The sequence below is a fragment of the Ovis aries genome, chromosome 1 (genome assembly GCF_016772045.2).
Source record: "Ovis aries strain OAR_USU_Benz2616 breed Rambouillet chromosome 1, ARS-UI_Ramb_v3.0, whole genome shotgun sequence".
NCBI lineage: Eukaryota > Metazoa > Chordata > Mammalia > Artiodactyla > Bovidae > Ovis > Ovis aries.
This window is the reverse complement of record NC_056054.1, coordinates 98,710,781-98,737,963: the sequence shown is the minus strand read 5'-3', so window position 1 is coordinate 98,737,963 and position 27,183 is coordinate 98,710,781. Positions and strand designations below refer to the sequence as shown.

General features: G+C 46.4%; 1 protein-coding gene and 1 long non-coding RNA gene across 7 annotated transcripts; one reads left to right on the top strand and one right to left on the bottom strand.

Moving 5' to 3' along the window:
- Positions 1-2,860: 2,860 nt before the first annotated feature.
- LOC132659525 (uncharacterized) lies at positions 2,861-4,942 on the bottom strand. The gene is made up of 2 exons (XR_009600062.1): positions 4,879-4,942; positions 2,861-3,381 (listed from the first exon to the last, which is right to left on the bottom strand). It is a non-coding gene; the product is annotated as an uncharacterized LOC132659525 (long non-coding RNA).
- A 162-nt stretch (positions 4,943-5,104) lies between these two features.
- On the top strand, positions 5,105-26,422 carry ACP6 (acid phosphatase 6, lysophosphatidic). Of its 6 annotated transcripts, none has more exons than XM_027973906.3 (11): positions 5,105-5,700; positions 13,650-13,778; positions 13,899-14,029; positions 14,131-14,325; positions 14,829-14,908; positions 18,568-18,655; positions 20,009-20,141; positions 21,094-21,194; positions 24,047-24,142; positions 25,411-25,576; positions 26,225-26,422. In XM_027973906.3, exons 1-11 carry the CDS (start codon positions 5,482-5,484, stop codon positions 26,366-26,368), a joined length of 1,482 nt encoding a protein of 493 aa, XP_027829707.1. In that variant the 5' UTR covers positions 5,105-5,481; the 3' UTR covers positions 26,369-26,422. The 6 variants fall into 6 exon arrangements, with proteins under 6 accessions (XP_027829707.1, XP_060269633.1, XP_060269632.1 ...); XM_060413650.1 differs by lacking the exon at positions 26,225-26,422 and adding an exon at positions 25,831-25,968; XM_060413649.1 differs by lacking the exon at positions 26,225-26,422 and adding an exon at positions 25,819-25,968.
- Positions 26,423-27,183: the final 761 nt, after the last annotated feature.

The following is a 27,183-nucleotide window of genomic DNA, read 5'->3' as shown; positions in this document are numbered from 1 at the left end:
AAGGAGACAGGTTCGAGAGCCTTGCCTCCTTATCAGTCAACCTCAAGATAAAGTTCTTTCTTTTCTCAAAAGCCAGTGCCTTTTTATAGCTGAGTAATATTCCAAAGGGGTAAGATGGGGAGAGGGAAATGGCAGCCCATTCCAGTATTCTTGTCTGGAGAATCACATGGACAGAGGAGCCTGCGGGGGCTGCAGTCCATGGGGTCACAAAGAGTTGGACATGACTGAAGTGACTCAACAACAGCAAGATGGGGAGGGAGGTTTAAGAGGGAGAAGATGTGCTTATACCTGTGGCTGATTCATGCTGATGTATGGCAGAAACCATCTCAAAATTGTAATTATCCTCCAATTAAAAAAAGAGAAGCCACTGCCATAGTATTGGCTTCTATGTGCATTGTACAGGGAGCCCTTGCTTGGTAACACTCAGAGTCCTGTTTTAGCCTTCTGTTTTTCTCCTACTCTATTCACTCACCTGGGAATCTTATCTGCTCCTTTTGTTTCAATTAATAATTATGTGCAGAGGAGTTCCACCTACATTTTCCTAGTCCAAATTTATCCTGACGGATATGTAATCTAGAGGGCATTTCTATTTAAATGACTCACAGGTAACCTCATAATGTACATGTTCAAAATTAATTTGCTAATTTCTGCTCAATCTCCTTCCAAAGTCATTCTCTGCAAATTGCCCAACCCAGGAACTAAGAAGTCATCCTTGACTCCTTCCTCCCTCTCACTCTCTATTGTTAACTCTCTGTCTTAAACTTAACTTTCACACCTGGAGTCCTGCAACACCCTCACTGACCTTTCTCCAGTTTTGCCCCCTTCCAATCCAGAGCAAGCTGAGCACTGTAAGAATTGATGCTTTTGAACTGTGGTGTTGGAGAAGACTCTTGAGAGTCCCTTGGACGGAGATCCAACCAGTCCATCCTAAAGGAAAGCAGTCCTGAACATTCATTGGAAGGACTGATGCTGAAGCTGAAACTCCAATACTTTAGCCACCTGATGCAAAGAATTGACTCGCTAGAAAAGACTCTGATGCTGGGAAAGATTGAAGGCGGGAGGAGAAAGGGCCCACAGAGGATGAGATGGTTGGATGGCATCACTGACTCGATGGACATGAGTCTGAGTAAGCCCCGGGAGTTGGTGATGGACAGGGAAGCCTGGCGTGCTGCAGGCCATGGGGTCACAAAGAGTCGGACCTGACTGAGCTACTGAACTGAACTAATCCGGGGTGATTTTCCTGAAGGAAAAGATCACAGTTATACTAGCTATTAGATTCTAAATATATGCTGTGGTCAAGTTTAAAATTAAGCTCCAAGCTTCCTGTCAGCCAAGGCAAAAACAAAGGAAAAGTAATCTTCATACGTTTTGCTGTCTGTTCTAATGCTAACACTAAGACAAGGTTCTCAAGAGGAGATTTATATAGGGAGCAATAAGTGATGTAATGAACAATGTCCTCAACACTATTCCTATGATACAACCTATAATTTCATCCCAAAAGTATTTGTGGGGTACTTATGAGTCAGGCACTATGCTCACTATTGGAGATAAAACAGTGAATGTGGCTGTTTCTTACCTAATCTCATAATTCAACCTGAGTTTGGGCATAAAATATTAACGCTAACCCTCTGAGGACAATTTGGGCGGAGGAGGGCTTATTTCCCAAGCAACACTTGTATGATGGTAAAGCCAAGGTTACAATATCAGTTGTTCAGTGCCCCCACCACCTACTACTCCCAACCCTTGCTATTCTGCAGTCCCAGAGCATGATTTCAGGATTTCTGGGGTCGCACAGAGTTGGACACGACTGAAGTGACTTAGCAGTAGCAGCATAGCTGATTAACAATGTTATGATAGTTTCAGGTGGACAGAAAAGGGACTCTGCCATACATGTACATTATATCCATTCTTTCCCAAACTCCTCTCTTATTCAGTCTAGCCTTTCTTTTAAAATGCAATTTATTAACATGACCAGGACCTCTGTACACAACGCACTAAATATTTATAGGATTCCCCAAGTGTTGTCTCACATGTGCTGACAAACAGGGCTTTTATTAATAAACGACCTCAAGGAATCTATCATTTTTCCAACCTTACTTTCTCTGGCTTCTGGCAAAACTCTGTTGCTAAGACTGCCCCCCACGTCAACCACACACTTGCGTCCTGACAGCATGTGCTCCACCAGGTCAAAGGTGCTGCTCACGATGCCTGACAAGACTGTGCTGAGGCTGCTAGGGAACAGCATGTGGACTAGGCTGACCTGTCCATTATGCAGAAGGGAATGGAACCCAGATGCCAACATTACATTGCCCTGGAGCTGCTCTGACATCCTAGAACTACCAGGACTCCTGAAGCTGCTCAAATGCCAGGGCCCTTCCGTACTCAAGCCATACCACAATTTTGCTCAACTGCTGAGAACATTTTTCCCCACTGAGGTTACATTTTATCACTCAGTTTCCGAAGCAGTGTTTTCTAGTGCTCCTGATAGCTTACTTAGCCTAGAAAAACAGCTTTCAGTTTTTAATAACATCAGAACACACAATAAGACTCTGAGAAATGAGTCCATGGGCTAGGCCAGGGAGAAAACTGTGACAACATGCAGTGTTTCAAAATGACTCCTCCCAATGGTAGGACATTTAGAATTTTCTAGCCTGATGAAGTTTAGACTCAGGTCAGGAGCCATACTCCATAAGTATGTTGCCTTTACATCTGACCCAGTTTGACACGATGACAGAATTCAGAATGATAAAAGAACTGGTTGGATGCTGTTAAAAAGAAAACCACAAGCCCCAGATGGCATCATTTGTGTTGCCAAAATCTTGGCTCTCTGTGCACCAATACCAGACAAATACAGAGACAGTTATGGAGAAGGAAAGTGTGGCTTTATTATTTTGCCGGGCAAAGGGGGAACACAACAGGCTAGTAGCTCAAGAACTGTGCCCCCCTCCCTGGTGAGTAGGAAGAGATTATATAGTCAGGCAGGATATGTGATAAGGCAGTAACAGTTTTCATTCTTTCTTCTTTAAAGTTTTAACAGTGCAGGGTTGCTGACAAGATTAGGGTATGTGCAGGGTCTCAGGTGGCTCATCTCCTAATCCTGTCCCTAGGACAGCAAGGAGATCAAACCAGCCAATCCTAAAGGAAATCAACCCTGAGTATTCATTGGAAGGACTGATGCTGATATTCCTATACTTTGCCAACCTGATGTGAAGACTCATTGGAAAAGACCCTGATGCTGGGAAAGATTGAGGGCAGGAGGAAAAGGGGGCAACAGTGGATGAGACGATCGGATGGCATCACTGTTTCAATGGACACGAATTTGAGCAAACTCTGGAAGATGGTGAAGGGCAGGGAAGCTTGGCAGTGCTGCAGTTCACAGGGCTGCAAAGAGTCAAATATGACTTAGTGACTGAATAACAACAACTGGTTCCTTTAATCTTGCCTCAAGTGGTTTCATTACTCTTTCTCCTTTGATTAGTAACTGTTTTGTCCTTTGGAACTCAGAGAAGGTCATGGAGGCTGGAGCCTTGCCTACAAGGAATGGGGGACAAAAAGGCCTCCAGGCCCAGGATCCCACAAGGCCCTGCTCAGCATCACGTGTACTACAGACCATGGTACCAAACCTAGATTTAGTATCTCTGTCAAATTGCAGTTTTAACCTTCCCTAGAAATGTAATGTTAATGGACCAGTCTGGAATTTTCTGGTTAAGCACCAGTAAGTTAAACTGTCACAGGGTCCCTCTCCATCAACTCCCCCATCCCCAGCTGAAGAAGAGGCAATCTGCATGATAAAACCCTTGCCAGTTCCTTTCTCCTCCCTCTTCCCAGTAGGGGAATCCTTTTTTTCTTTTATTACTACCTTCTTTTCTTTTGTTAATACTTTCTTGCTCCACCCTATGAAAAACCTTCCATTTTGTACAACCCCTCCCAGCACCCTTCTAGTTGCTAGATGGGGTGCTACCCAATTCATGCGTAGTTGAATAAAGACAATTAAATCTTCAAATTTACTCAGTTGAATTTTTTTTTTTTTTTAGTGTCAATATACTCAAGACTCTCCTCACAACTTGACCTTTGCCTTGAGGACACAGATGTGTCCTGTTCAAAGACCTGGAACAGAAGTTTGGAGCTGCAGTATATTCATGAGAAACCAGACCAGCAGGTGGTTTAGGCTAGTTAAGGTACTTACTCACTGGGACATCTACAGACAAGGCCTGGATTTTTCCACAAGAAATATTCTGGATACAAGTAACGCATCAATGGGCTTGAACTTCTATACGTTTGGAATGATCTAAACCTCTTTAAACACAGAAGTGGGATATCAAATGATTAAATATAAAGCCCCCACCCACCGTGTAGCCAAGAGTAATCATTCAGTAAGTGGTGTCTTGGCTCTTAACTCAGTAACTTCAACTTCAAGAAAGTCTTCTATGCTCCCTAGACTCCAAATAGATGATCTACATTACCCAATTCTATTTACTCCTTTCTTCATGTCTCCTACCCAATCAGCCTGGCAAACTCGCCAATTCATTACCACACACTGGCAGCCCTGCCCCGGAGACTTGCAACCTGCTAGCCCGAACGCTGCGAAATTTACGGTCGGAGTTCTCAGGGAAATATTCCAAAGGAAATAATGCCAAAATAGGGTTTCTAGGGGTGAATGGAGAAGGCAATGGCACCCCACTCCAGTACTCTTGCCTGGAAAATCCCATGGACGGAGGAGCCTGGTAGGCTGCAGTCCATGAGGTTGCTTAGTCGGACACAACTGAGCGACTTCACTTTGACTTTTCACTTTCATGCATTAGAGAAGGAAATGGAAACCCACTCCAGTGTTCTTATCTGCAGAATCCCAGGGACGGGGGAGCAGCAGCAGCAACCTACCAAGCTAGGCCCACGGCGGAGTGCGGGGTAACACCTCCAGCTAGCCCACAGCGCGCAGCCTTGTGGGAGTTGTAGTTCTCGCAACTCAGAGTCCCCGGACAGGCTTCACCACGGGACTCGTTTTCCCGTGCTCCTTTGCGCGGGTCCACTTGGGGCAAGTCCCTGGGTAGGCGAGAAAGTGGCTGGCAGCTTTCTTATAAAAAAGTGGAGTTCAGCGGTCTTTGTTAATGGAGCTACTGCCACGGAGGAACTCAGGGCGTGTTTCTGTCCCGTCAAGAGTGCTGCAGGCCGAACTTGAAATACAAGTTTAAGGTTCCCTAGAGGACGAAAGATCAGGAGCTGAGCTCCCGGCTCCCGGTATCCCCGCCCAGTCTGCTGCAGGAGCGGCCAACCCCGACCCGGGTTAAAACTCCCGGGAAGTCGCTGCGCCCACTTTGGGTCCCCTTCAAAGCTGGGAGTCGTAGCGGTCGCAGCCTGGGCGGCTGGATGTGTGCACCCTCCGGTTCCCGGGAACTTAAGGGAGGCTGCTGAGCCCAGTCGCCCACGGGGGACTTGTATTCTCTTTCTGCACTCACCCCGAAGGGCAGCCGAGGGGTTTCCGCCATGATCTCCCGGGTCTTCAGGCTGCGCATGTGGGCCCCCGTGGGCGTCCTGACCTCGCTAACCTACTGCCTCCACCAGCGGCGGGTGGCCCTGGCCGAGCCTGGGGGGGCGGACGACCAGAATCCTGTCGACCGAAGCCTGTTGGAGTTGAAAATGGTGCAAGTCGTGTTTCGACACGGGGCGAGGAGCCCTCTCAAGCCGCTCCCGCAGGAGGACCAGGTGAGAGAGACCAGCACGGTTGGGGAGCGAGAACTGTGTGGCCAGCTAGTGGCGGGCCAGGGTCTTTGCCCCAACGCACACCACCTTTGGAATTTTACTCACGGAGCGGGAATTCGGACTGGGTCCTGACGAAGGGAAAACAGTGTGAACAAAGGTGCTGATCATGTACTCCCAATCCCTCCCAGCCCCCTCGGACACCCGGATTGTGGGGCAGCCCGGAAACTTTCCATGGCTGTAGCCCAGCTAATAGTAGTGTGCTTCCCTGGGTGCGTATAAATTGCCTAGGGATCTTGTTAAAATGCGGATTCAGTAGATGTGGGAGACTGAAACTATATTTCTAGTGAATATTGTGGGAACTTGAGTACAAGGGTGTAATGTAGTTCTGACGATTTTAACGTTTGTCAAAGAGTTGCAGGGACCTTTGTGACAGGAACCAACCAGATTGGGATTACAGTGGACAAGAGGTTAATAATGCCTTTGGGAAGGGACCTCCCTGGTGGCTCAGTGGTGGCTCCTGCCAATGCAGGAGACAGGGATTCAATTCCCTGGGTGGGGAAGATCCGGGCAGAAGGAAATGGCAACCCACTCCAGTATTCTTGCCTGGAAAATCCCATGGACAGAGGAGCCTGGCAGGATATAGTCCATGGGATTGCAAAAGAGTTGGAGACTTTGCGACTAAACAACAAAACCAACACCACTTTTGGGAACAGATTTTACCTCAACTTTCTCTCCGAGTTTGCTGGAGACCATTTGAGATCCTGAAGATTTTTTTGGTAACACGTGCTGTATCTTGGGGCTCTCCTTTTTCATTCTGGGTTCCTAAACTTACTGTAGAAGGGATCTGAGGTAGGAAAAAACAAAATTAATTGACCAGTCTTAAAATCCACCTGGTTTTGCTCAGGATAATTATGATTAAAGTACAAATAACTGGTTTTGAAGATGATTACCCTTTCTGGATTTTATTCTTGGGGAGACCCAGTAAAGATCTCTTTCATAGCAGGCAGGCTGTGATTAAAGAATTGTCTTCCTAATGAAGATAAATAGGCAACCTGAAATTCCCAGGCATCTAGGTGGCAAGCTTGCCTGTGGGTGCTTTTGCATTGCTGGTTCTCCAGGTTGATGTTGAAGCAGGTTCAGCAGAATGTCCAAACTAATATTAGGCATACTCATGACAGTTGCTTTTAAGAAGTCCTCAGGGTTCTACAACTCCCAGTGTACAACTGAAAACCCAGTTTTTAAAGCTGGCCACATGTGAAATCAAACCTCAAAGCACTTCCCACATAATAAATCTTTGTAGGCACTTAAATTCTGTTATCAAGTTTCTAGTTAGCCTTTCTGTATGGCCATTCCACATTCTATCTGGAACCTGAACTTCACTCTTTTCCTTCTCTTTCTTATTCAAATATTTGGATCTTTTCTCAGTCTCTTACTTTGCCTTTTTATTGTTAGGTCACTAAATTTTCCTTCTAGTTTTGTACATAGCCCATCTCTTGTGTACTCCCCTTTCTTCTCCATTTATTCTTGGTACAGAATTGTTGTTCAGTCGCTCAGTCATGTCCAGCTCTTTGCGACCCCATGGACTGCAGCACATGAGGCTTCCCTGTCCTTTACTATCTCCTAGAGCTTGCTCAGACTCATGTCCATTGAGTCGGTGATGCCATCCAACCTTCTTATCCTCTGTCATCCTCTTCTCCTCTTGCTTTCAAATTTTCCCAGCATCAGGGTCTTTTCTAATGAGTTGGCTCTTTGCATTAGGTGGCCAAAGTATTGGGGCTTCAGTATGAGTCCTTCCGATGAATACTCAGGATTGATTTCCTTTAAGATTGACTGGTTTGATCTCCTTGCAGTCCAAGGTACTCTGCAGAGTCTTCTCCAACACCACAGTTGAAAAGCATCAGTTCTTTGGTACTCAACCTTCTTTATGGTCGAACTCTCACATTCATGCACGACTACTGGGGAAACTCATAGCTTTGACTAGACGGACCTTTGCTGGCAAAGTAATGTATCTGCTTTTTAATATGCAGTCTAGCTAGGTTGGTTGGAGAAGGCAATGGCAACCCACTCCAGTGTTCTTGCCTGGAGAATCCCAGGGATGGGGGAGCCTGGTGGGCTGCTGTCTATGGGGTTGCACAGAGTCAGACACGACTGAAGTGACAGCGGCAGCAGCAGCAGCTAGGTTGGTCATAGCTTTTCTTCCAAGGAGAAAGCGTCTTTTGATTTCATGGCTGCAGTCGCTATCTGCAGTGATTTTGGAGCCCAAGAATAAAAGTTTGAATGTGTAGGCCTGGACCTCTTTCAGACAGTATATGTGTTCCCTGAAGGAACCAGAAAAAGATTTAGAGTCTTTTAGGGCTTTCTCCGGAGAAGGCAGTGGCACCCCACTCCAGTACTCTTGCCTGGAAAATCCCATGGACCGAGGAGCCTGGTAGGCTGCAGTCCATGGGGTTGCTAAGAGTTGGACACCACTGAGCGACTTCACTTTCACTCTTCACTTTCATGCATTGGAGACGAAAATGGCAACCCACTCCAGTGTTCTTGCCTGGAGAATCCCAGGGACTGGGGAGCCTGATGGGCTGCCGTCTATTGGGTTGCAGAGTCGGATACAACTGAAGCGACTTAGCAGCAGCAGCAACAGCAGCAGCATCAGGGCTTTCTCCTGAGCCACTGGGTGTGTGATGGGTATCTTTGCCTTATGTTGGAAGGGGCAGTTGTAGCTGAGGTAGAATGCCGGCTTCATTCATCTTCTATTTTTGTAGCCACAAAATATGGTGCATTTGAATCCTTGGTCTCATTTTGCAATTAAATAAGGCACATTACCACTCAGACCTCCTCACATTTTCAGATTTTATGTAGATGCACTAAACGCCTTTAGTTATTCTGTATAAAGTCTTGTGCATAAAAGCAAGGGGTATAACCAACTTTTGTTCAACTTAGTCTATGAGCAGGTGTCATCAGCCTCCTGTGACTTGTTTCTGGCTATTCTATCAGGATTTTGTTTCCAAGCACCAGTAGGATAGAGGCTGTTAATGGGATTTTCTAGTCTTCCTGATTCTACTATTAATTAGAGTCAGGAAGCAGTTCTAAAACTAAAATTGCCTTTGGTAGATGTTTCCAGACTTCTGACTGGTTTATAGATAAACACGTGACAAGTCAATGCATTCATTATCTTACAAATCCTTAGAAAATTTCATTGTTTAAAACTAGATGTTTTATTGAGTTTTTTTTTTTTTTATGATTGAATGACTGATAAATTAACCTGTCTTCCTGAAAGTATTGTATCTGTGCTCTGGAAATAAAACTCTAGAACTTGATTGGTCATTTTTTTTCTGATTGTTGGATTAGATCCAAAGATAAATTTGACCCTACTTTTGGAATTTTGTCAGCTTCTCTCTGTTTCATGGCAAGATAGCCCCCAACCCAGGAAGACTCCAGTTTTTAGAAAATAAAGTCCAGTGCATTCAGACTCCACAGTTCATGAAGACATTGCTACTAAGTCACTTCATTCGTGTCCGACTCTGTGTGACCCCATAGACAGCAGTCTACCAGGCTCCTCCGTACCTGGGATTCTCCAGGCAAGAACGCTGGAGTGGGCTGCCATTTCCTTCTCCAATGCATGAAAGTGAAAAGTGAAAGTGAAGTCACTAGTCGTGTCTGACTCTGTGTGACCCCATGGACTGCAGCCCACCAGGCTCCTGCATCTATGGGAGTTTCCAGGCAAGAGTACTGGAGTGGGTTGCTGTTGCCTTCTCTGTTTGAAGACATTAGAGTCCATATTTATTCTATACTGTAAATGAGCCAGGAAGAATAATGTCAGGTGGGCTGGGAAGGATGATGTCAGTATCATTGTTGATTAACACTTATTCAAAGCTCAGCTAAGATAAGTGGTTTTCAGGAAGCATTGCATAAAGGATGTACAGTCAGTCCATTAATTCCTGTGCAGTGGTGGTTCTTAACCTTGGTGGGACATTGGATTCAACTGGGGGGAACTTTAAAAAATACTGAAGCCTAGATCTCTCTCCCAGAGATTCTGATTTAATTGACTCAGAGCATCCAGTCATGATAAAAGCTTCTCTGGTGAAGCTTATAATTATATAGACTGCTGCTGCTGTTGCTGCTAAGTTGCTTCAGTCGTGTCCAACTCTGTGCGACCCCATGGACTGCAGCCCACCAGGCTCCCCCGTCCCTGGGATTCTCCAGGCAAGAACACTGGAGTGGGTTGCCATTTGACTGAATAGCATTTAAAAAACTGAGGCCCCATCCCTGGGAGATTTGGATGTGATTAACCCATGCGGGGCTCAGGCATCAGTAACTTAAAAAAATTTTTCCATCTATAGTAGTGTGCAGTGTGTAAGCTTTCAAATCGTTAGTTTATTCTGAAAACTACACCTGGAAGTTTCTGTTTACTTTTATGTAGATTTTTTTTTTTTCCCCTTTTACCTGGAATGTAACATATCAATCCCTGTATAGTATTGTCTTCATGGAAATGTGCTTTGGTGAGATGCTATCATTCCGTGTCGAGGGAACAATAAGAAACAATCCCAGAAAACTCATTGCTGTGACTACTGAAAAGATGTTCATTATATTACTCTATCCTCTTTATGAGGACCCTTGGGAGGAATTTGTCTGTTCACTTGAGAAATGGTGTGCTTCTCCTGTACAGTTGGCTTGCTTTTATCTTTAAGCTTGTCTAGCTGATCAGGTTTCTCCTTTTACATAAAAGCCAGAAAGCTTAGTGCTGAATCTTTTGGCCCACCTACAATAAGTATATAGGTCTTCACAGCATGTATTAATGTTTTTTGAGAAACTTTTGCTTTATCCATTTTTTTGGTCACTCTACTCACTTGCTTTTGTTTCTTTTCCACTTTGAATTGGTTATCTTGGGAGTTCCGTCAGTCCAGAGTTAGGATTCCATGCTTTCACCACTGAGGGCACAGGTTCAGTCCCTGGTCAGGGAACTAAGATCCCACAAGCCTCGTGGTGCAGCCAAAAAATAAATAAATAAATAGGTTATGTTGCTATATTTTAGGTATTGCTACCACCTACTTCAAGTTAGTTCTTGAAAATGGAGTATAAATAAATAAAATTATAAAGTTACTCTTTGCTACTGACTCTGGACTGAAAAACAGGAGCAAGAATGACAGTATGTATGTGGGATGGTCACTGTGTATGGAACTGATGTGTCATCCATTCTTAAAAGTCTGAAAACGTGTATTTTAGACTTGACGTGACCTAGCCCTCAGGAGTCATCTCCTAGGAGAACCAGAGGTCCTCTGTTGGTGGATACACCTAACAGGAGAAGACTTTTTAGTGTGGCTGAGCAGGCCTTATGGACCGGGTGTCAGGACCTGTGCTGAGACACTGGACTTACATGGATGGATAATTCAGTCTCAACTATAAAAAAGAAAACGAGTTTACAGTGTGATGAAGAAGAGAGACAAAACGGACTCCAGTTATGGGAATATGCTGGGAATGCTGGAAACTCAGAGGAGATATCTCAGACTTAAATTGTACAAAACTGAACTCAGTTTGTTAACTGTTCTTCTGTCTTGGCCTCAGTTTTAGTCAAGAAGTACCTCCATCACCCCTTACCACCTCACGCACCCAGACTCCAAATCAAAGTAATTTTTTTCTTTATTCTTTCTTGTTCACCTACCAATATAGCCTCCAAAAAAAAAAAAAAGAAGAAGAAGAAGAAAAAGCTTTTATCTACTTCCTTGCCAGGATTGACGCAATGTCTTGAATTCTGTTCTGTTGAATTCCCTTCTGTTCTGACTGCCTTTCAGTTCAGTTCAGTTCAGTCACTCAGTCATGTCCAACTCTTTTCGACCCCATGAATCGCAGCATGCCAGGCCTCCCTGTCCATCACCAACTCCTGGAGTTCACTCAGACTCACATCCATCGAGTCAGTGATGCCATCCAGCCATCTCATCCTCGGTCGTCCCCTTCTCCTCCTGCCCCCAATCCCTCCCAAGATCAGAGTCTTTTCCAGTGAGTCAACTCTTCGCATGAGGTGGCCAAAGTACCGGAGTTTCAGCTTCAGTATCATTCCCTCCAAAGAAATCCGAGGGCTGATCTCCTTCAGAATGGACTGGTTGGATTTCCTTGCAGTCCAAGGGACTCTCAAGAGTCTTCTCCAACACCACAGTTCAAAAGCATCAATTCTTCAGCACTCAGCCTTCTTCACAGTCTAACTCTCACATCCATACATGACTGCCTTAGATGAGCCCTTAGGCGCTCGCTGGCTCTCGTACAGACATCTTGAAATTGGCTTTTTCTGTGTTGAGTCTTTCCAATTCAGTTGTGATCTCTCTGATAGCCTTCAAACCATTCTGTAGAGCCTGTGGCCTAAAGGGATGCTGAGTGACTGGGGCTGAGTTCCCTCTCCTGCTTCAGCTAGAGAAACTCCAGGCCTTTTTATGGCTGAGTAATATTCCATTGTATAAATGCACCACAACTTCTTTAATCATCTGTTGATGGACATCGAGGTTGTTTACCTGTCCTGGCTATTGTAAATATTGCTGCTCTTTACAATGGCTATTGTAAATATTGAGGTACGTGTATCTTTTAGAATTGTGGTTTTCTCAGGGTATATGCCCAGTTGCAGGATTGCTAGGTCACATGGTAGATTTATTCCTGGTTTTTTAAGGAATCTCCATACTGTTTTCCATAATGGCTGTATCAGTTTACATTCCCACCAGCAGTGCAGGAGGGTTCCCTTTTCTCCACATCCTCTCCAGCATTTACTGTTTGTAGATTTTTTTTTTTTTTACGATGGCCATTCTGACTGGTATGAAATGATACTTCATTGTAGTTTTTATTTGCATTTCTCTAATAATGAGCAATGTTGAGCATCTTTTCAGGTATTAGTAATAAGGTTTTATGAAGCTTCCCTGGTGGCTCAGTAGTTCCAATGCAGGAAAGAAGGGTTCAATCCTTGGGTCAGGAAGATCCCCTGGAGAAGAAAATGACAACTCACTTCAGTATTCTTGCCTAGCAAATCCCATGGACAGAGGAGCCTAACAGGCTATAGTCCTTGGTGTTGCAAAAGAGTTGGACACGACAGAGCATCTAAAAACAACAATAAGGATTTATACTCTAATAATAAGATAAAAGAAGGACCAGCAGAAGTGACATTTTTTTTCTAGCCAGTGATCCACAGGGTTTGGGGTGGAAATGGGGGAGCAATGGGAAGAGTCAGGTTTGAGTTCTAGGGATTAGAATTGGGGTAGCCTTGAGAGTCATAATAAGTTGAGAAGAGGAGCTGGCATATGGAATTAGAAGGAAAGATTTATTTTTAAAATTGAGTCATCACATCCGACTCAATGAGTGTAAGAATTTTTTGGGCTGTTGGAGCTATGAGGCCTATAACTACTTGTTATGTTTTGAAAACCAGTACAGTTGGGGCAGGAGTCAGAATCTGGGGAGTAAAGGAAGATGGTAAAAAGTGAAAGTTTCTTAGAGGGCAGCTACTTGTTTGAGAAATTGGATGAAAGGAAGAGATATACGTAGTAGTTCAAGGGGCATTAAGTAGAGTCTTTAACAAGGGGCCACAAAACCCTGCAGGTTGATTCCTTAAAAAATCTTACAAATATATGGTCACTGAGATTGTATTATATTCATTCATTCATTCACCAAGTATTAGGTGCCAGGCCCTCTGGCCACTTCTCCCCTTTACTTCAGTCTGGGCTTGGTGCCAGAATAGACCCTCAACAGTGAGTACTAGTGTGGCAATTACAGGACCTGGGCTGAGGATACCTGGAATAATAAATTGCAGTCATTTCTTCCCTTAATTGGAGCTAGAGTTGAAGTTTCTTTCCTTCTTCCCATCCTTCTTGGGAAGGTTGCTCGTATAGCATCAGTGTGATTCTAGCTATGTGCTGCCAGATGTTAACGCTCTTAAGTTTCCAGAACCTTTTAAGCAATGTGTTGTTTTTTTGTGCTCACCGCAGGTAGAGTGGAAGCCCCAGCTATTAGAGGTCCCACCGCAAACTCAGCTTGATTATATAGTCACCAATCTTGCTGGTGGCCCGAAACCACACTCTCCTTTCGACTCTCAGTACCGTGAGACCACGCTGAAGGTGAGCGATGCTTTCCTGCTCCCTGAAGCGCCTTGCAGAGCTGTGATGGTCTGCCCTGGGCTGGGGTTCTTTAGCAGGCTGTGAGATTTCTTCATTCTTCTCTCCCCTCCCACGCCTCAGGGGGGCATGTTTGCTGGACAGCTGACCAAGGTGGGCATGGAGCAGATGTTTGCCCTTGGGGAGAGGCTGAGGAAGAACTACGTGGAGGACATCCCCTTTCTTTCGCCAAACTTCAACCCACTGGAGGTCTTGTGAGTCACTTGAGAAAGGAATATAGCACCCAGTGTCAGGTCTTAAGTGTGAGAAAACCTGTCCTCACCCTCTGTGTGGTTCCCACTCTCATTCGAGGTAGTCTAGGTGGAGATATGAGAGTGATCTGGCTGCAGCCTGTCGCTCCATTGATCGCCAGGGTTGATTTGGCTCATCTGGCTAGCTCGGCTGGTGTCCCCTTCCTCTCTCACTGCTCTGCATGTATCCCTCCTGATGCTGCGTGCTCAGTCCAGAGGATGACCTTCCCTGAGAGAGGAGAACCGTTCTTCGATCGAGGGTATACAAGAAGCTGTGTTCCCTTGCTAGAACCTCCTAGGCAGTTTGGGGACAGTTACCCTAATATGATAGGATTCGGAGAACAAGTGGTCCCTGGAGGTCATGTTCACTGGCCCTCAGGTCTCTTGGAAAGCCATCCCACAGAGAGAGAAAGGGTATTTCCCAGCCCTCTAGCCCCCTTTTGGGGCTTTCCTGGTGGCTCAGATGGTAAAGAATCTGCCTGCCGTGCAGGAGACCAGGTTCGATCCCTGAATTGGGAAGATCCCCTGGAGAAGGGAATGGCTACCCACTCCAGTATTCTTGCCTGGAGAATTCTATGGACAGAGGAGCCTGGCAAGCTATAGTCCGTGGGGTCGCAAAGAATCAGGCACGACTGAGTGACTAACCCTGTAGTAGCTCCCTTTATGTAGTTTAGAAAGCCTATGAGTGCTCTGTGGAGTAAGGTAGTGGGCAAGTGTAAATCTTCCTTCTATGAGTTTCTCTATGTTTTTGTTTTGTTTCCAGCATCCGTTCCACTAACATCTATCGGAACCTGGAGTCTACCCGCTGTTTGCTGGCTGGACTTTTCCAGCGTCAAAAAGAAGGTTCGAGTTCAGGGTCTACAAGTCAGCCCCTGTCCCTGAGGTGCCTTTTCGTCTTGCTTCCAAAGCCCCGCCCTCTCTTTCTTGATGTCTGTCCCCACCTGGGTCTCTCTCCTCCTGCTCCTGGGGCCTCTCTGTTGTACCAGCTGTGTGGTGGGCCCCTCCGTGTCTGGCCTGCCGCTGCACCTGCCAGCCTGACCTCACACCTACACCGACATGTCAGCTGCTCCGATGCACCCCTGGCTCCTGACTTTTTCTCTCAAGTGTCTACACAAGCTGCATAAGGTAGCTGCAGCCAGAGTTTTTCAAACAATACTTGGGGCTTTTTGTTTAGTTGAGACACTGCTGGAGAGGAAAGAGAGTAAGAGGAACTCTTCACTGGGACCCAGGCCTGCTGCCACGGCCCTGGTCTTGGTGATAATCCACAGCATAATCCAGGTGGTGGTAACAGTTTCCCATATGGCCTTTCCCAATTCAGGAAGTCTGTTGAGTTTGGGTTTTGACATATTCAGCCAGTGAGTGATCACACTAGTGGGTTCTGCAACTTTCCACCCTCAAGGACTACGTTTATTATTTTCCCTTATGGATCTCATGTATTTGAGGGCTTTTGACTATCAAGTGAAGCTGCATTTGGTCGTGAATTTTAATCGATTCAAATTTACACTTAATTACTGGTCTGAGTTTCAGAGCATCATGACCTCGCCAATATTAAAATACTCAAATGATGCCATAAGGCAAAAGTTCTTGTTACTTTGTTTAACTTCTTTAGCAGTATCTCAAATTGAGGTAAAATTTCCATCAGGCTTTTAAAATATATGTAAGATACAGAACCTCCAGACCAAAGGAGGCTGGCCTTGCCCCTAGCTGGTTTGGGTATGGCTGCTAATTCTGGCTGACATTGGCTGAATACAAACAGCCTGAATAACAGAGTAAACAGGATGGCCTGCTCCTTACCTTTTGGGAGCCCCTGAGCTTAGGAATAGTCTACGGTGCATGGCCTTCTGAAAACTGTTCACTTGCTCAGCTTCTGAAAGGCAAATGTCCTGTCCCCAGAACCACCTAAAGTATAAGTAATGTAGAAAGGGTGTTTTTTGGTAGCAGCCTGATCTACAGGCGGGCCTCAGACTCAGGCTGCCCCAGGTTTCCTGCGAGGAAGGAAGTGGTATCATCACCAACTGCTGGTGTGGCCGCCTGGGTAGCCGCTCCCTGCGCTGGACTCAGCCTCACACTCCAACTTGACTTGTGACCTGGCTACTTCCTTGCCTTGGCCATTATCATGGGATTTGGATAGACCAAAGAACCCCACAAGGTGCTAACATTGCTGGGAGTGGTTCAACTTTGGGATATTGTTTCAAGAGTAAAATTGTAGCGAAGTCCAAGAAGGTTTTGAGTAAGCTCCAGAGAATCAGAATGGTGGGGAAGGGCTGGAGGGTGTTGCTCTATATCATTTGGTCATTCATTCCTTCAACACATATCTGAGTGCCAGCTCAAATATACCTTATTTATCGTAAACTGAAGGTCAGTTATCCAGACAGTCATGGCAGGTACCAGGTAGGAATTACCATGTGTTAAGTAGAGGCTTAAATCAGAGTTACTATTATTCTCACATTTAAAGGACTCACTGTACATCAAACATGGTTCTAAGAGCTTTGCAGATACTGACTTAATTCTTGTGATGACCCTGTGAAGTAGGTAGCATCTCTGTTTTACAGATAAGAAAACTAAGGCAAAGGATAAAGGACTGTCTGAGGTACACAAAGCTAGTAAATGGAGGAGCTGGGATTCAAATTCTGGCAGTCTGATTTCCCAGTCCATACTTTTCACTGTTGTGCCATCTTGCTTCTCAGAAGACTTGGGTATCTGGAGAGGGCCTCTGATCGTGAGGTCTGTTTTACGATGTGTTCTGCAGAACTCCAGGATTCTTCAGAGGGGTCAGGATCTACAGAAAAGGAGTGGGAATGGGGCATGCAAGTACACTGTGCTTCAGACTCCTACCTGGAAGCCCTCAACCCCTTTTCTTTTATTACCTTATTTCATAGTGGGAGAAAAAAGCTCCCACTGCTTTAGAAACAATTGGAAATTGCTGATACTAGTCTCACCCCTTCGATTTACATGTGAGCCCCAAAGAAGAGAAGTGACTTCCCAAAGTCATCCTGCTGGTTGGTTGTAGATTCAGGGCTAACCTCATGACGCAGTCTGATTTTCTCCTCCTGTCCAGACCAGCCAAGTGTGTGTGACTTCTGGTATTGTGCTCCAGTCACGGTAGGCTGCTCTTTAATCCTGAGGTTTTGACTATCAGTAATTTGTTTGGGAATGGTAGGTCTTTGGGGTTTGGATTCACCTGAGGGCTTCCCAGGTGGCGCTAAAGAATCTGCCTGCCAATGCAGGAGACGCAAGAGATGTAGGTTTGATACCCGGGTTGGGAAGATCACCTGGAGTAGGAAATGGCAACATACTCAGTATTCATGCCTGGAAAATTCCATGGGCCGAGGACTTGGTGGGCTATAGTCCATGGGGCTGCAAAGAGTTGGATAAAACCGAGTGACTGACCACATAATACAGCAATCATTCCACAGATTGACCTCAGTGAATTCCATAAAGCTCCTCTGCCATCAGAGAAGAAGAGGGTTGAGCTGTGTAGAACAGGACGCTGGTGCAGAGCAAAGCATGGAAAGGTGTTAAAGCACCTCCCTTGGGCATTGACAGGAGACAAGGGTACCTGTCAACTCTGAGCAGGAGCAAGCTGCTGTGAGGTGTGTAAGAAACACTGTCTGTAGTCTAATCTATGCTTCCTGCTAGTGCATCTAGAAGCCTGGCTTTTCTTTTGGGCAAGGCCATGGGGTCTCAGAGGATTTGTGACCTTGTGGGCACCTTTCTCAGATTGTTTCATAAGTCACCATATTGGTGTATGCAGGCATGCATGCATGCTAAGTTGCTTCAGTTGTGTCCGACTCTTTGTGACTGTATAAACTGTAGCCTGCCAGGGTCCTCTGTCCATGGGATTTTCCAGGCAAGAATACTGGAGTGGGTTGCCATGCCCTCCTCCAGGGGATCTTCCCATCCCAGGGACTGAACCCGTGTCTTACTTCTGCATTGGCAGGAAGGTTCTTTACCACAAGTGCCACCTGGAAAGCCCATATTGGCTTATAGGGTTGGACTTTGCAAAGCAAGAAAATCACCTTGTTCTGCTAAAGTAAGGGATGGCCCATTTGTTAGCATCTCCGAGTGCTGGTAGTATCTTGAGGCAGGCTTTTTTTTTTGGAATGCATCATAGATGTGCCTGGAGTAGGAAATAGCTACCCACTCCAGTATTGTTGCCTAGAAGATCCCTAGAGGAGCGTGGCAGGCTACAGTACATAGGGTTGCAAAGGGTCACGACTGAGCATGGATGTGCCAGTCTGATCAGGTCTGTGCCTTCTCCAGGATACAGGTAGCTCAGCAGGAGAGGTTGTGCTCGACAGAACTGGGCTGCTGTGTGCTTTCTCAGACCCAGGGGAGCTCCTGTTGGCAAAGCCAGGACATTCACTGTCCTTAAGGAGTAACCTGGATGAAGGCCTCTGGAAGTAGCTCCATCTGTGTATACAAAGAGAAGAAGTGGGTGGAGCTGCTGGGAAGAACAAGCTGAAGCCTCTTCCCGCCTGTGCTTCCCACCTTCCTTCCAGGACCCATTGTCATCCACACTGATGAAGCAAGCTCGGAAGTCTTGTACCCCAACTACCAATACTGCTGGAACCTGCGGAAAAGAACCAGGTAACTGCCTCTGACTCACGTTCCTTAGGGTGGGGGTACAGGCAGCATTATACCACCTCTGCCAGCAGACTGGCTGTGCCAATGGATAATGGATGGGAGAGATGGCATTACTTGGGTCTGACATCAGCTGTCTAGGATGGGAGGCAGCTGTTGCTCACAGGACAGGCTCATGGTGAAGGTACAGGACATCCAGGGAGACCTACACGCTGGGCTGAGAGATGGTGTATACAGCCACGCGTGGGGTTTCACCATTTACCAAGCATTGTCCTTTGTATTCAGTCCTGGGCTCTCAGATGGGGTAACTGAAGAAACTTATGGAAAAGATGAGTAAGCCAGTCATTAACTGCAAATCTGGATGGGCACGCCAAAGAAGACACAATGTGCTGCTGTGTAGGGTAGATTGGTTTGGAGCTGATGGCACTATTCAGGTTTCAGGTATTTTGAGACTGCACTTAAAATATGTAGAGTGTGTTCCCCAGAAGAAGTAGACATGTTTTCAAGCAGACCTGGCCATGCTTGCATTGTTTTGGGTATAATAGAAGGGAATGCTGGAATGGGATTTGGAAAATCGATTACTCTAGCCCAGGTATGTACTAAGTCAGTTGGCCTAGTAGAGTTTCAGTTCAGTTCAGTCACTCAGTCCTGTCCGACTCTGCGACCCCATGAACCACAGCACGCCAGGCCTCGCTGTCCATCACCAGCTCCCGGAGTTCGCCCAAACCCATGTCCATTGAGTTGGTGATACCAACCATCTCATCCTCTGTTGTCCCCTTCTCCTCCTGCCCTCAATCTTTCCCAGCATCAGAATCTTTTCAAATGAGTCAGCTCTTCGCATCAGGTATCCAAAGTATTAGAGTTTCAGCTTAAACATCAGTCCTACCAGTGAACACCCAGAACTGATCTCCTTTAGGATGGACTGGTTGGCTCTCCTTGCAGTCCAAGGGACTCTCAAGAGTCTTCTCCAACACCACAGTTCAAAAGCATCAATTCTTTGGCGCTCAGCTTTCTTCACAGTCCAGCTCTCACATCCATACATGACCACTGGAAAAACCACAGCCTTGACTAGACGGACCTGACACAGTAATGTCTCTGCTTTTCAATATGCTGTCTAAGTTGGTCATAACTTTCCTTCCAAGGAGTAAACATCTTAATTTCATGGTTGCAATCACCATCTGCAGTGATTTTGGATTTTGTAGAGTTTACGTATCTTTAAAATGACAATTATACTAGCTAACCCCAATGAGTTGTTGAAAGTTAAATAAGATCCTACATGATGAATGAAATATATTTTGTGAACTTAATAACCATACAGTATAAAGAAATATAAGGGATAACTTTTTTATTTTTCGGCAGAGGCCGGAGGCAGGCTGCTTCTTTGCAGCCAGGGATCTCAGAGGATTTGAAGAAAGTGAAGGAAGGGATGGGCATTGCCAGTAGTGATGAAGTGGACTTCCTCGTCCTACTGGACAACATGGCTGCTGAGCAGGTAGGCTGGCTGTCCTCCTTGAGCTCTGGGAGGGTCAGGGGAACCTGAGCAAGGCTTGGTGGGCTGGCTCCTGAGTTAGAAGCGGGTGGAGGCCTCCTGGCTTGGAGGCAGCTGTGAAAGCACTTGCTGGCAGAATGGACCTGGAAATGGGGGGGTAGGGTGGACTCCTCACCAGATTAGGAGTGTAGACATTTTAACTCTTTACCAGAGTTTCTTGAAGCATATTCACTAGAATACCCATGATGCAAGTGTGTATAATGTGGGCAGGCAGGGCTGGGGTGGGTGGTGAGTAGGGAGGGATTGTGGTCTGAAAAGTTTGGAATGCCTCTTTATTGTGTCACTTTTTGGAGAGTCTGTATGCACGTCAGCCTATAATCTTTAATTCTGTTTTTCTCAAGCTTGGCCCTAGAATCTTTTTTTTCCTAATAAATACTGATGGCCACACAATGGGAAATGCTGCTCCAGATTCAGAAGTCAGACACCCAAAGGCTGTACAGTCTGGATCCTCCTTCCTTCTCTTGTGAAGATGACAGTGTGCCTTGAAGGCAGAAATGCACCTTATGCTTACGTGTAAAATAGGTTTAAGGTTATAAAACAAAAGAGTTGATAAAGTATTTATATGGCATACTTTTTAGAAATCATTTTGGGGATGATGAAGGCCGAGTAAAAATTTATTAATTTCTTGCCTTTTATTTATTTATTTATTTAGCTTAAAAGAACACAAATGTTTTTTACTTTGGAGTAGATGAGCATCAGAAAGAGAGGAAAAAACAATTTTTCTCTGGGCCTTCAGATCTGGAGGAATAGCTTCCGACAGGCCTTGGGGACATAGAGTTTTGAGCCAGTCTCTCTCTGAGAGAAGACAGTCCCCTTGGACTCCATGGAAGCGGATCGGCCGCCAGGCCCATTGGATGAGCATTTCTTTCTAAAACTGTACCCATGGCCCTTTCAGGTGCACAACCTCCCGAGCTGCCCCACGCTGAAGAGGTTTGCATGGATGATTGAGCAGAGAGCTGTGGACACAGCCATGTACATCCTGCAGTGGGAAGACAGGTGAGGGGGCCTCTTCAGCTGCCGGCATACAGTCACGCTTGGTCAGGCCTCCCAGAGTGTGGGGAAGGGGACTCGTCAGGCCTGCTCATACCTGTCAGCTGGTGTCTCTGTGTGCAGAGGCTGAAATCACCCCATTCTGCTGGCCTTCTGAATAGAGTCGGCCCTGGGTCCTTCCATTTCTGGAACAGGGATGGTGACGTAGTGTTTTCATTCACTGTTACACAAAACTGGGAGCTGCCACTCGACCAAGTTTCTCTCTCTCTTTTTAAAGTATTTATTTTATTTTTATATATTTATTTGGCCATGCCAGGTCTTAGTGGCAGCATGTGGAATCTAGTTCCCTGACCAGGGATCAAACCTGGGCCCCCCTGCATAAGGGAGCATGGACTCTTAGCTACTGGACCAGCAGGGAAGTCCCTTGATTGAGTTTCTCTTAATCACTGACTTTTTCCTTTGCTTTAAGTTTCAAAACATTGGGAGAATGAAGGAAGAATAATTATTGCTCATTTTATTAATCATATTACAGTTTATAAATAATTTTCCTGTTCTTGCCATGAGGTTGATGTCATTATCCCTGACAAGTCCAAGTCCTGGCTTTAGAGATGGGGAAACGGGGCCCGAGAGATGTGGGCCACCTTGCCTAGGCTCAGCTAACAAGAGGTGGAGGCAGGACTTGAACCCAGATCTTCTGACCAGCAATCCTGTATTTTCTCTGTTTTACTGGTATTTAGGGCTCTCTTTATAGAAGGCCTATTTCCCGACTATCAGAATGGAAGGTATCTCTCTTCCCAAATATAAAAAGCACTTTTTAATGGTTGGTTCAGAGCATGCAGCTTGTACTCAGAATAGATGACTTGGCAAGAGAGGGGAGTATAGAGGGGAAGTCCTGAGGAAGAGAAGTGGGAGGAAAAAGCCGCTAACGTTTCAAGAATTTGCTTGATCTTGCATCATAGGAGCCTCTGCCTGCTTTTCTTCCGCTCAGTCAGTGCATCCATTTTGCACTTGCCTCAGGCTCCTGGAAGGTTCCAGCCACACCCTCTCAGCTCGCTGCCACTCCTGTGACTGACCACCTTCCCTCATCTTTTCCTGAGGTGGCCCCACTGTTCCTTCCCTTCCACCAGCACATACTCGCACGTATCTGTCCTGGCTGCGCTGCTCGCTGCTGTGTGCTCAGGCGCTCTCTAGTTGCAGCGGGGCTTGCTCTCTGGTTGTGCACGGGCTTCTCACTGCGGCGGCTTCTCCTGTTGCAGAGCATGGGCTCTAGGCGCACGGGCTTCAGTGATTGCCGCACCAGGCTCAGTAGTTGTGACAAACAGGCTCAGCTGCTCTGCAGCATGTGGAATCTTCCTGGACTAGGTATTCAACTCATGTCCTCTGCCTTGGCAGGTGGATTCTTGTCCACTGTGCCACCAGGACAGTCCATACACACATGGTTAATAAATATATTAGGCTTTGCAGGCTGTGCATTATCTGTTGTGTCTGTTTGTCTTGGCCCGTGGAGCATGAAAGCAGCCATAGATGATACACAAACAAATGGGCACAACTGTGTTCTGGTGGAACGAGTTACAAAAACGGGCTGCTGAGTTGGAATTGGCCCACAGGTGTTGTTTGCTTTCTCCTGCATTTTAAACAAGATCTGGGTCCAGTCCACTTTCTTTTCCATTAGCCCTGGTTTCTTAAAACTGATATTTCTTCAGGAACAAATGGTTCTAGTTCATAATGCCATACAACTTGCCTTGGCCTGCACGAATTATTTGGAAAGTATACGCTGCTTATAGTATTGATTGCCTGCTGCTGCTGCTGCTGCTAGGTCGCTTCAGTCGTGTCCGACTCTATGCAACCCCATAGATGGCAGCCCACCAGGCTCCCCTGTCCCTGAGATTCTCCAGGCAAGAACACTGGAGTGGGTTGCCATTTCCTTCTCCAATGCATGAAAGTGAAAAGTGAAAGGGAAGTCGCTCAGTCGTGTCCGACTCTGTGCAACCCCATGGACTGCAGCCCACCAGGCTCCTCCATCCATGGGATTTTCCAGGCAAGAGTACTGGAGTCGGGTGCCGCTGCCTTTTCCATTGGTTGCCTACTCTTCAGCTATTGCTTCAACTTTCCTTGATTTGTAAAAGTGGCCAGTCACCATGAATAAGGATTGGTCTAAGCCAGTCACGGCAACTCTTTTTGTCAGTGATTGGGTTCTGGGGATTCTGGGAAAGATTTTCTTCTCTTGGATAAAAAGTGAGAGTCACCCAAACCAAGCCTTTTTGCTGCTTACTAGCCCCCATGTTCCTGCTTTGTTTGTTACTTCTCAAATGTGCTTTGAGTTGAGGTAACCACCTGTGATCATGAGGTGCCCATCCTGAGAATGAAAGTGGTAGAGCCCCAGTGCCAACCCAAGGGCTCTAGTGCTGGACTTGTTAAATAAATTAAGAAAAGTCCTTATGGTCTCAACGCCAAAGAAGGGGAGCTGACACAGAGGAAGTGTAGTTCAGGCGATTTCCCTTCAGATCGTTCTTCTAAGGCCCTTCTGGAATTCCAGGAATTCATTACACCTTGTCCTTCCCAGTTTTGGCCTCGTTCTCTATTGCTTATCCTGGTCGCCATCCCCTCACCCCTCCCATCTCAGCCACGTTCGTACCAGGTCTGTACCCTGCTGCTGTTTACAGTCTCGGTGCACAGAGAGCCCTTGGACATAAGGCAGTGCTGCTTCTGCCCTTACTGCCTGTCTCTGTCCTTCTTGCATTCCCCACCTTTTCTCAGCTCTCTGACTGGGCTCATGAGGTTCCAGGGGGCAGAAGCAGCCTGCATCCCTTGTGTGCCCAGTGCCCACTGGGTACTTCAGTACCATTTACTCACCACAGGGAGGGCCTTCAGATGGCAGTTGGCCCATTCCTCCACATCCTGGAGAGCAACCTGCTGAAAGCCGTGGACCCTGCCACTCCGCCCAGCAAGACCAGGTACTTGGCCGAGGAGCTTGGCTTGGCGTGACTGAGGAGGGTGGTGGTGGTGGGGCTGTGGCTACAGGAAGGGAACCCAGGTTCTAGGAGGGTGAGAACCAGACTGTCGGTAACTGAAAGTAGATATTCGAGGCCATGTGTCCCAGAGACATTCACGACATTTCTACCTTTCTTCCTGACACATCTGTCCTACCATGTTTCTAAATTTTCGTTTTAGTAGAAAAGAACCCTGAATTAATTTTTCCATTTTTTAAAACTAATTGAACATGCATCCAGTGGAATAAGTAATTAGGACATCACAACTCTGGGAGGATGGACAGGGAGGTCTGGTGTGCTGCAGTCCATGGGGTCGCAAAGAGTCGGACACGACTGAGCGACTGAACTGAACTGAACTGATTTGGTATTAAAATAGCCCCAAACAATGATAGTTGCTTAATAGATTGTTTAAACACCTTCACTGAGTATATTGGAAGAAAGGATTTCTACTGGGCATTTAAAAATATTGGAAGTGGCTTGTGAACCTCCATAGCCACTTTTGGGGTGACTGGAACTCTAGGTTAGGGACCATGGATTTGGAATGTGTGTCCAAGGCACTTGGTAACCAAAGTGTGGTCTGTAGATAAACAGGTTCACCATCACCTGAGATTGTTTGATTTTCCACTGTAGCCTGACCCACTGAATCAGAGTCTGCCTTTTAACAAGACTCCCAGGTGGTTTGTAAGCCCCCTGATATTGGAGAAAACACTTTGCGGCCCCATGGACTGAATCCCACCAGGTTCCTCTGTGCGTGGAATTCTCCAGGCAAGAATACTGGAGTGAGTAGCCATTCCCTTCTCCAGAGGAAACTTCCCAACCCAGGGATCTAACCTGGGTCTCCTGCATCGCAGCCAGATTTTCCCTCTTTGAGTCACCAGGGAAGCCCATCTACGCCCAAGGAGTTTTTTGATTTTTTCCCTCACATTTATTTATTTGGTTGTGCTGGGTCTTCATTGCAGGACGCAGGCTTCAGTAGTTGTGGCACTTGGGCTTAGTTGCTCCATAGCATGTGAGCTCTTACTTCCTGGACCAGGGATCAAACCCATGTCCCCTGCACTGCAAGGTGGATTCTTAACCACTGGGCTACCAGGAAAGTCCCTCAAAGGAGATTTATACCAGGCTCAACTGATTTCTAGATGTCACCTGGTTTCCCCACTCAAAGGAGGCAGGTGATATCCTGGCCTCCAGCATCCTGCGGTGAAGAACTATGGAGAACTGTTTTCTTCTTGCAGGAAGCTGTATCTCTATGCAGCTCACGATGTGACCCTCATGCCTCTCTTAATCACCCTGGGAATTTTTGACCACAAATGGCCCCCATTTGCTGTGGACCTGACCGTGGAACTCTACCAGCACCGGGAGTCTAAGGAGTGGTTTGTGCAGCTCTATTACCGAGGGAAGGTAAGACCTCTGGGGTGTGGCTGGGAGGTGGCTGGGCCACGCGGCCCACCTGGTTTCACACCAAGTCACCTGCTTGGGCCCAGGGAGTCTCCACTGGTACACGAGCTCTCTGGATCCTCTCATGGCTGTGGCCCAGGGGTAAGGCAGAACTGGGTCCGTAGTGGCAGGCTGGGGCTGGAACCGTGTCCCGGTTCTGCCACAGAACCCTTCTAACAGCAGGACCACCCTTCTCTTCTCCTGAGGGTCTCTCCCAGGATGTAACTCCTGACTGCGAGGCCTGTTTGGAAGTTAATGATGAGGTCTTTGGGAGGTGATGTGTCCTGTCAGCACCTCTGGTGCCGTGGCCACTGCAGCAGGCTGCTGTCCAGGGCAGAGGCTGAACGCTCCCTAAGGTTAGACCTTTAGCCTTCCCAGGGGTATAACATCAATGTGTCTTCCAGTCAGTTCAACCAACAGTTATTGAGTGACTTTTCATGAGCAGGGCATAGTGCCTTTAATCTGAAAGCTGACTGATTAATGGGGGGTTCTTGGCTGATACATGTGTACATACACATCTGATTGGGTCAAAGCCTTTCAGAACTCTGGACATAGCTGAAAACAGCCAGACAGGGTCCCCAGTGCCCCTGCTGAGTTACGTCTCTTCCATAGGAGCAAGTGCCAAAAGGTTGCTCTGACCGGCTCTGTCCACTGGACCAGTTCTTGAACACCATATCAGTTTATACCTTAAACCCAGAAAAATACCACATGCTCTGCTCTGAAGCACAGATGATGGGACTTGGAAATGGAGAGTGATTGGTTTGTACAAGTGAGATGTCTGGATTTTTAAAATAAAACACCTTTACACAATGCCTCCTGCTGTTTGGTTTGGGGAAGGCAAGAACAAGGGTTAATGGACTTTAACATAAGGTAAGGGTATTTCTTTCCTATCGGTATATTAAGGTCTCTTCTTGAAAGGAAAAGGGTATAATGTTGAGACCAAAAGGATATATCCTATTTTGTGGCTTGATTTCCATGGCAGCTGCCTGTGACATGAGGCTTCCCTAGTGGCTCAGATGATAAAGAATCTGCCTGCAATGTGGAAGCCCTGGGTTCCATCCCTGGTTTGGGAAGATCCCCTGGAGAAGGGCATGGCTACCCACTCCAGTATTCTTGCCTGGTGAATTCCATGGACAGAGGAGCCTAGTGGGCTACAGTCCATGGGGTTGCAAAAGTCAAACATGACTGAGCAACTAACACTTTCCTTTTCTTGCCTGTGACATAAGCTATAGAATTGCGTGTGGATTTGGACCTCAGTTCTTTTCCTGTCTTCATTTCACACACATATATTGAACATCTGCTAAGTAGTGGTCATTATAAGGGTGAAAGATTTCTGCCCTCAAGTTTTTTCAGTCCAGTAGGAGAGGCAGATAAAGTATATCAGTGATGATGATACAGTATGGTTCATCCTGTGATAAGGTACCTTGAGGGCTGTTTGGGTTCAGAGAAGACCCCTCAGCCCTGATTGGCAGGGGCTGGGGGGAGCAGTTAAAGGTTTTTTGGCAGGTTTTGCTCTGATCTGAATAAGAGAAAAATGAGTGAGTAGTAACCAGTTAAGTAAGGAGAAAAGA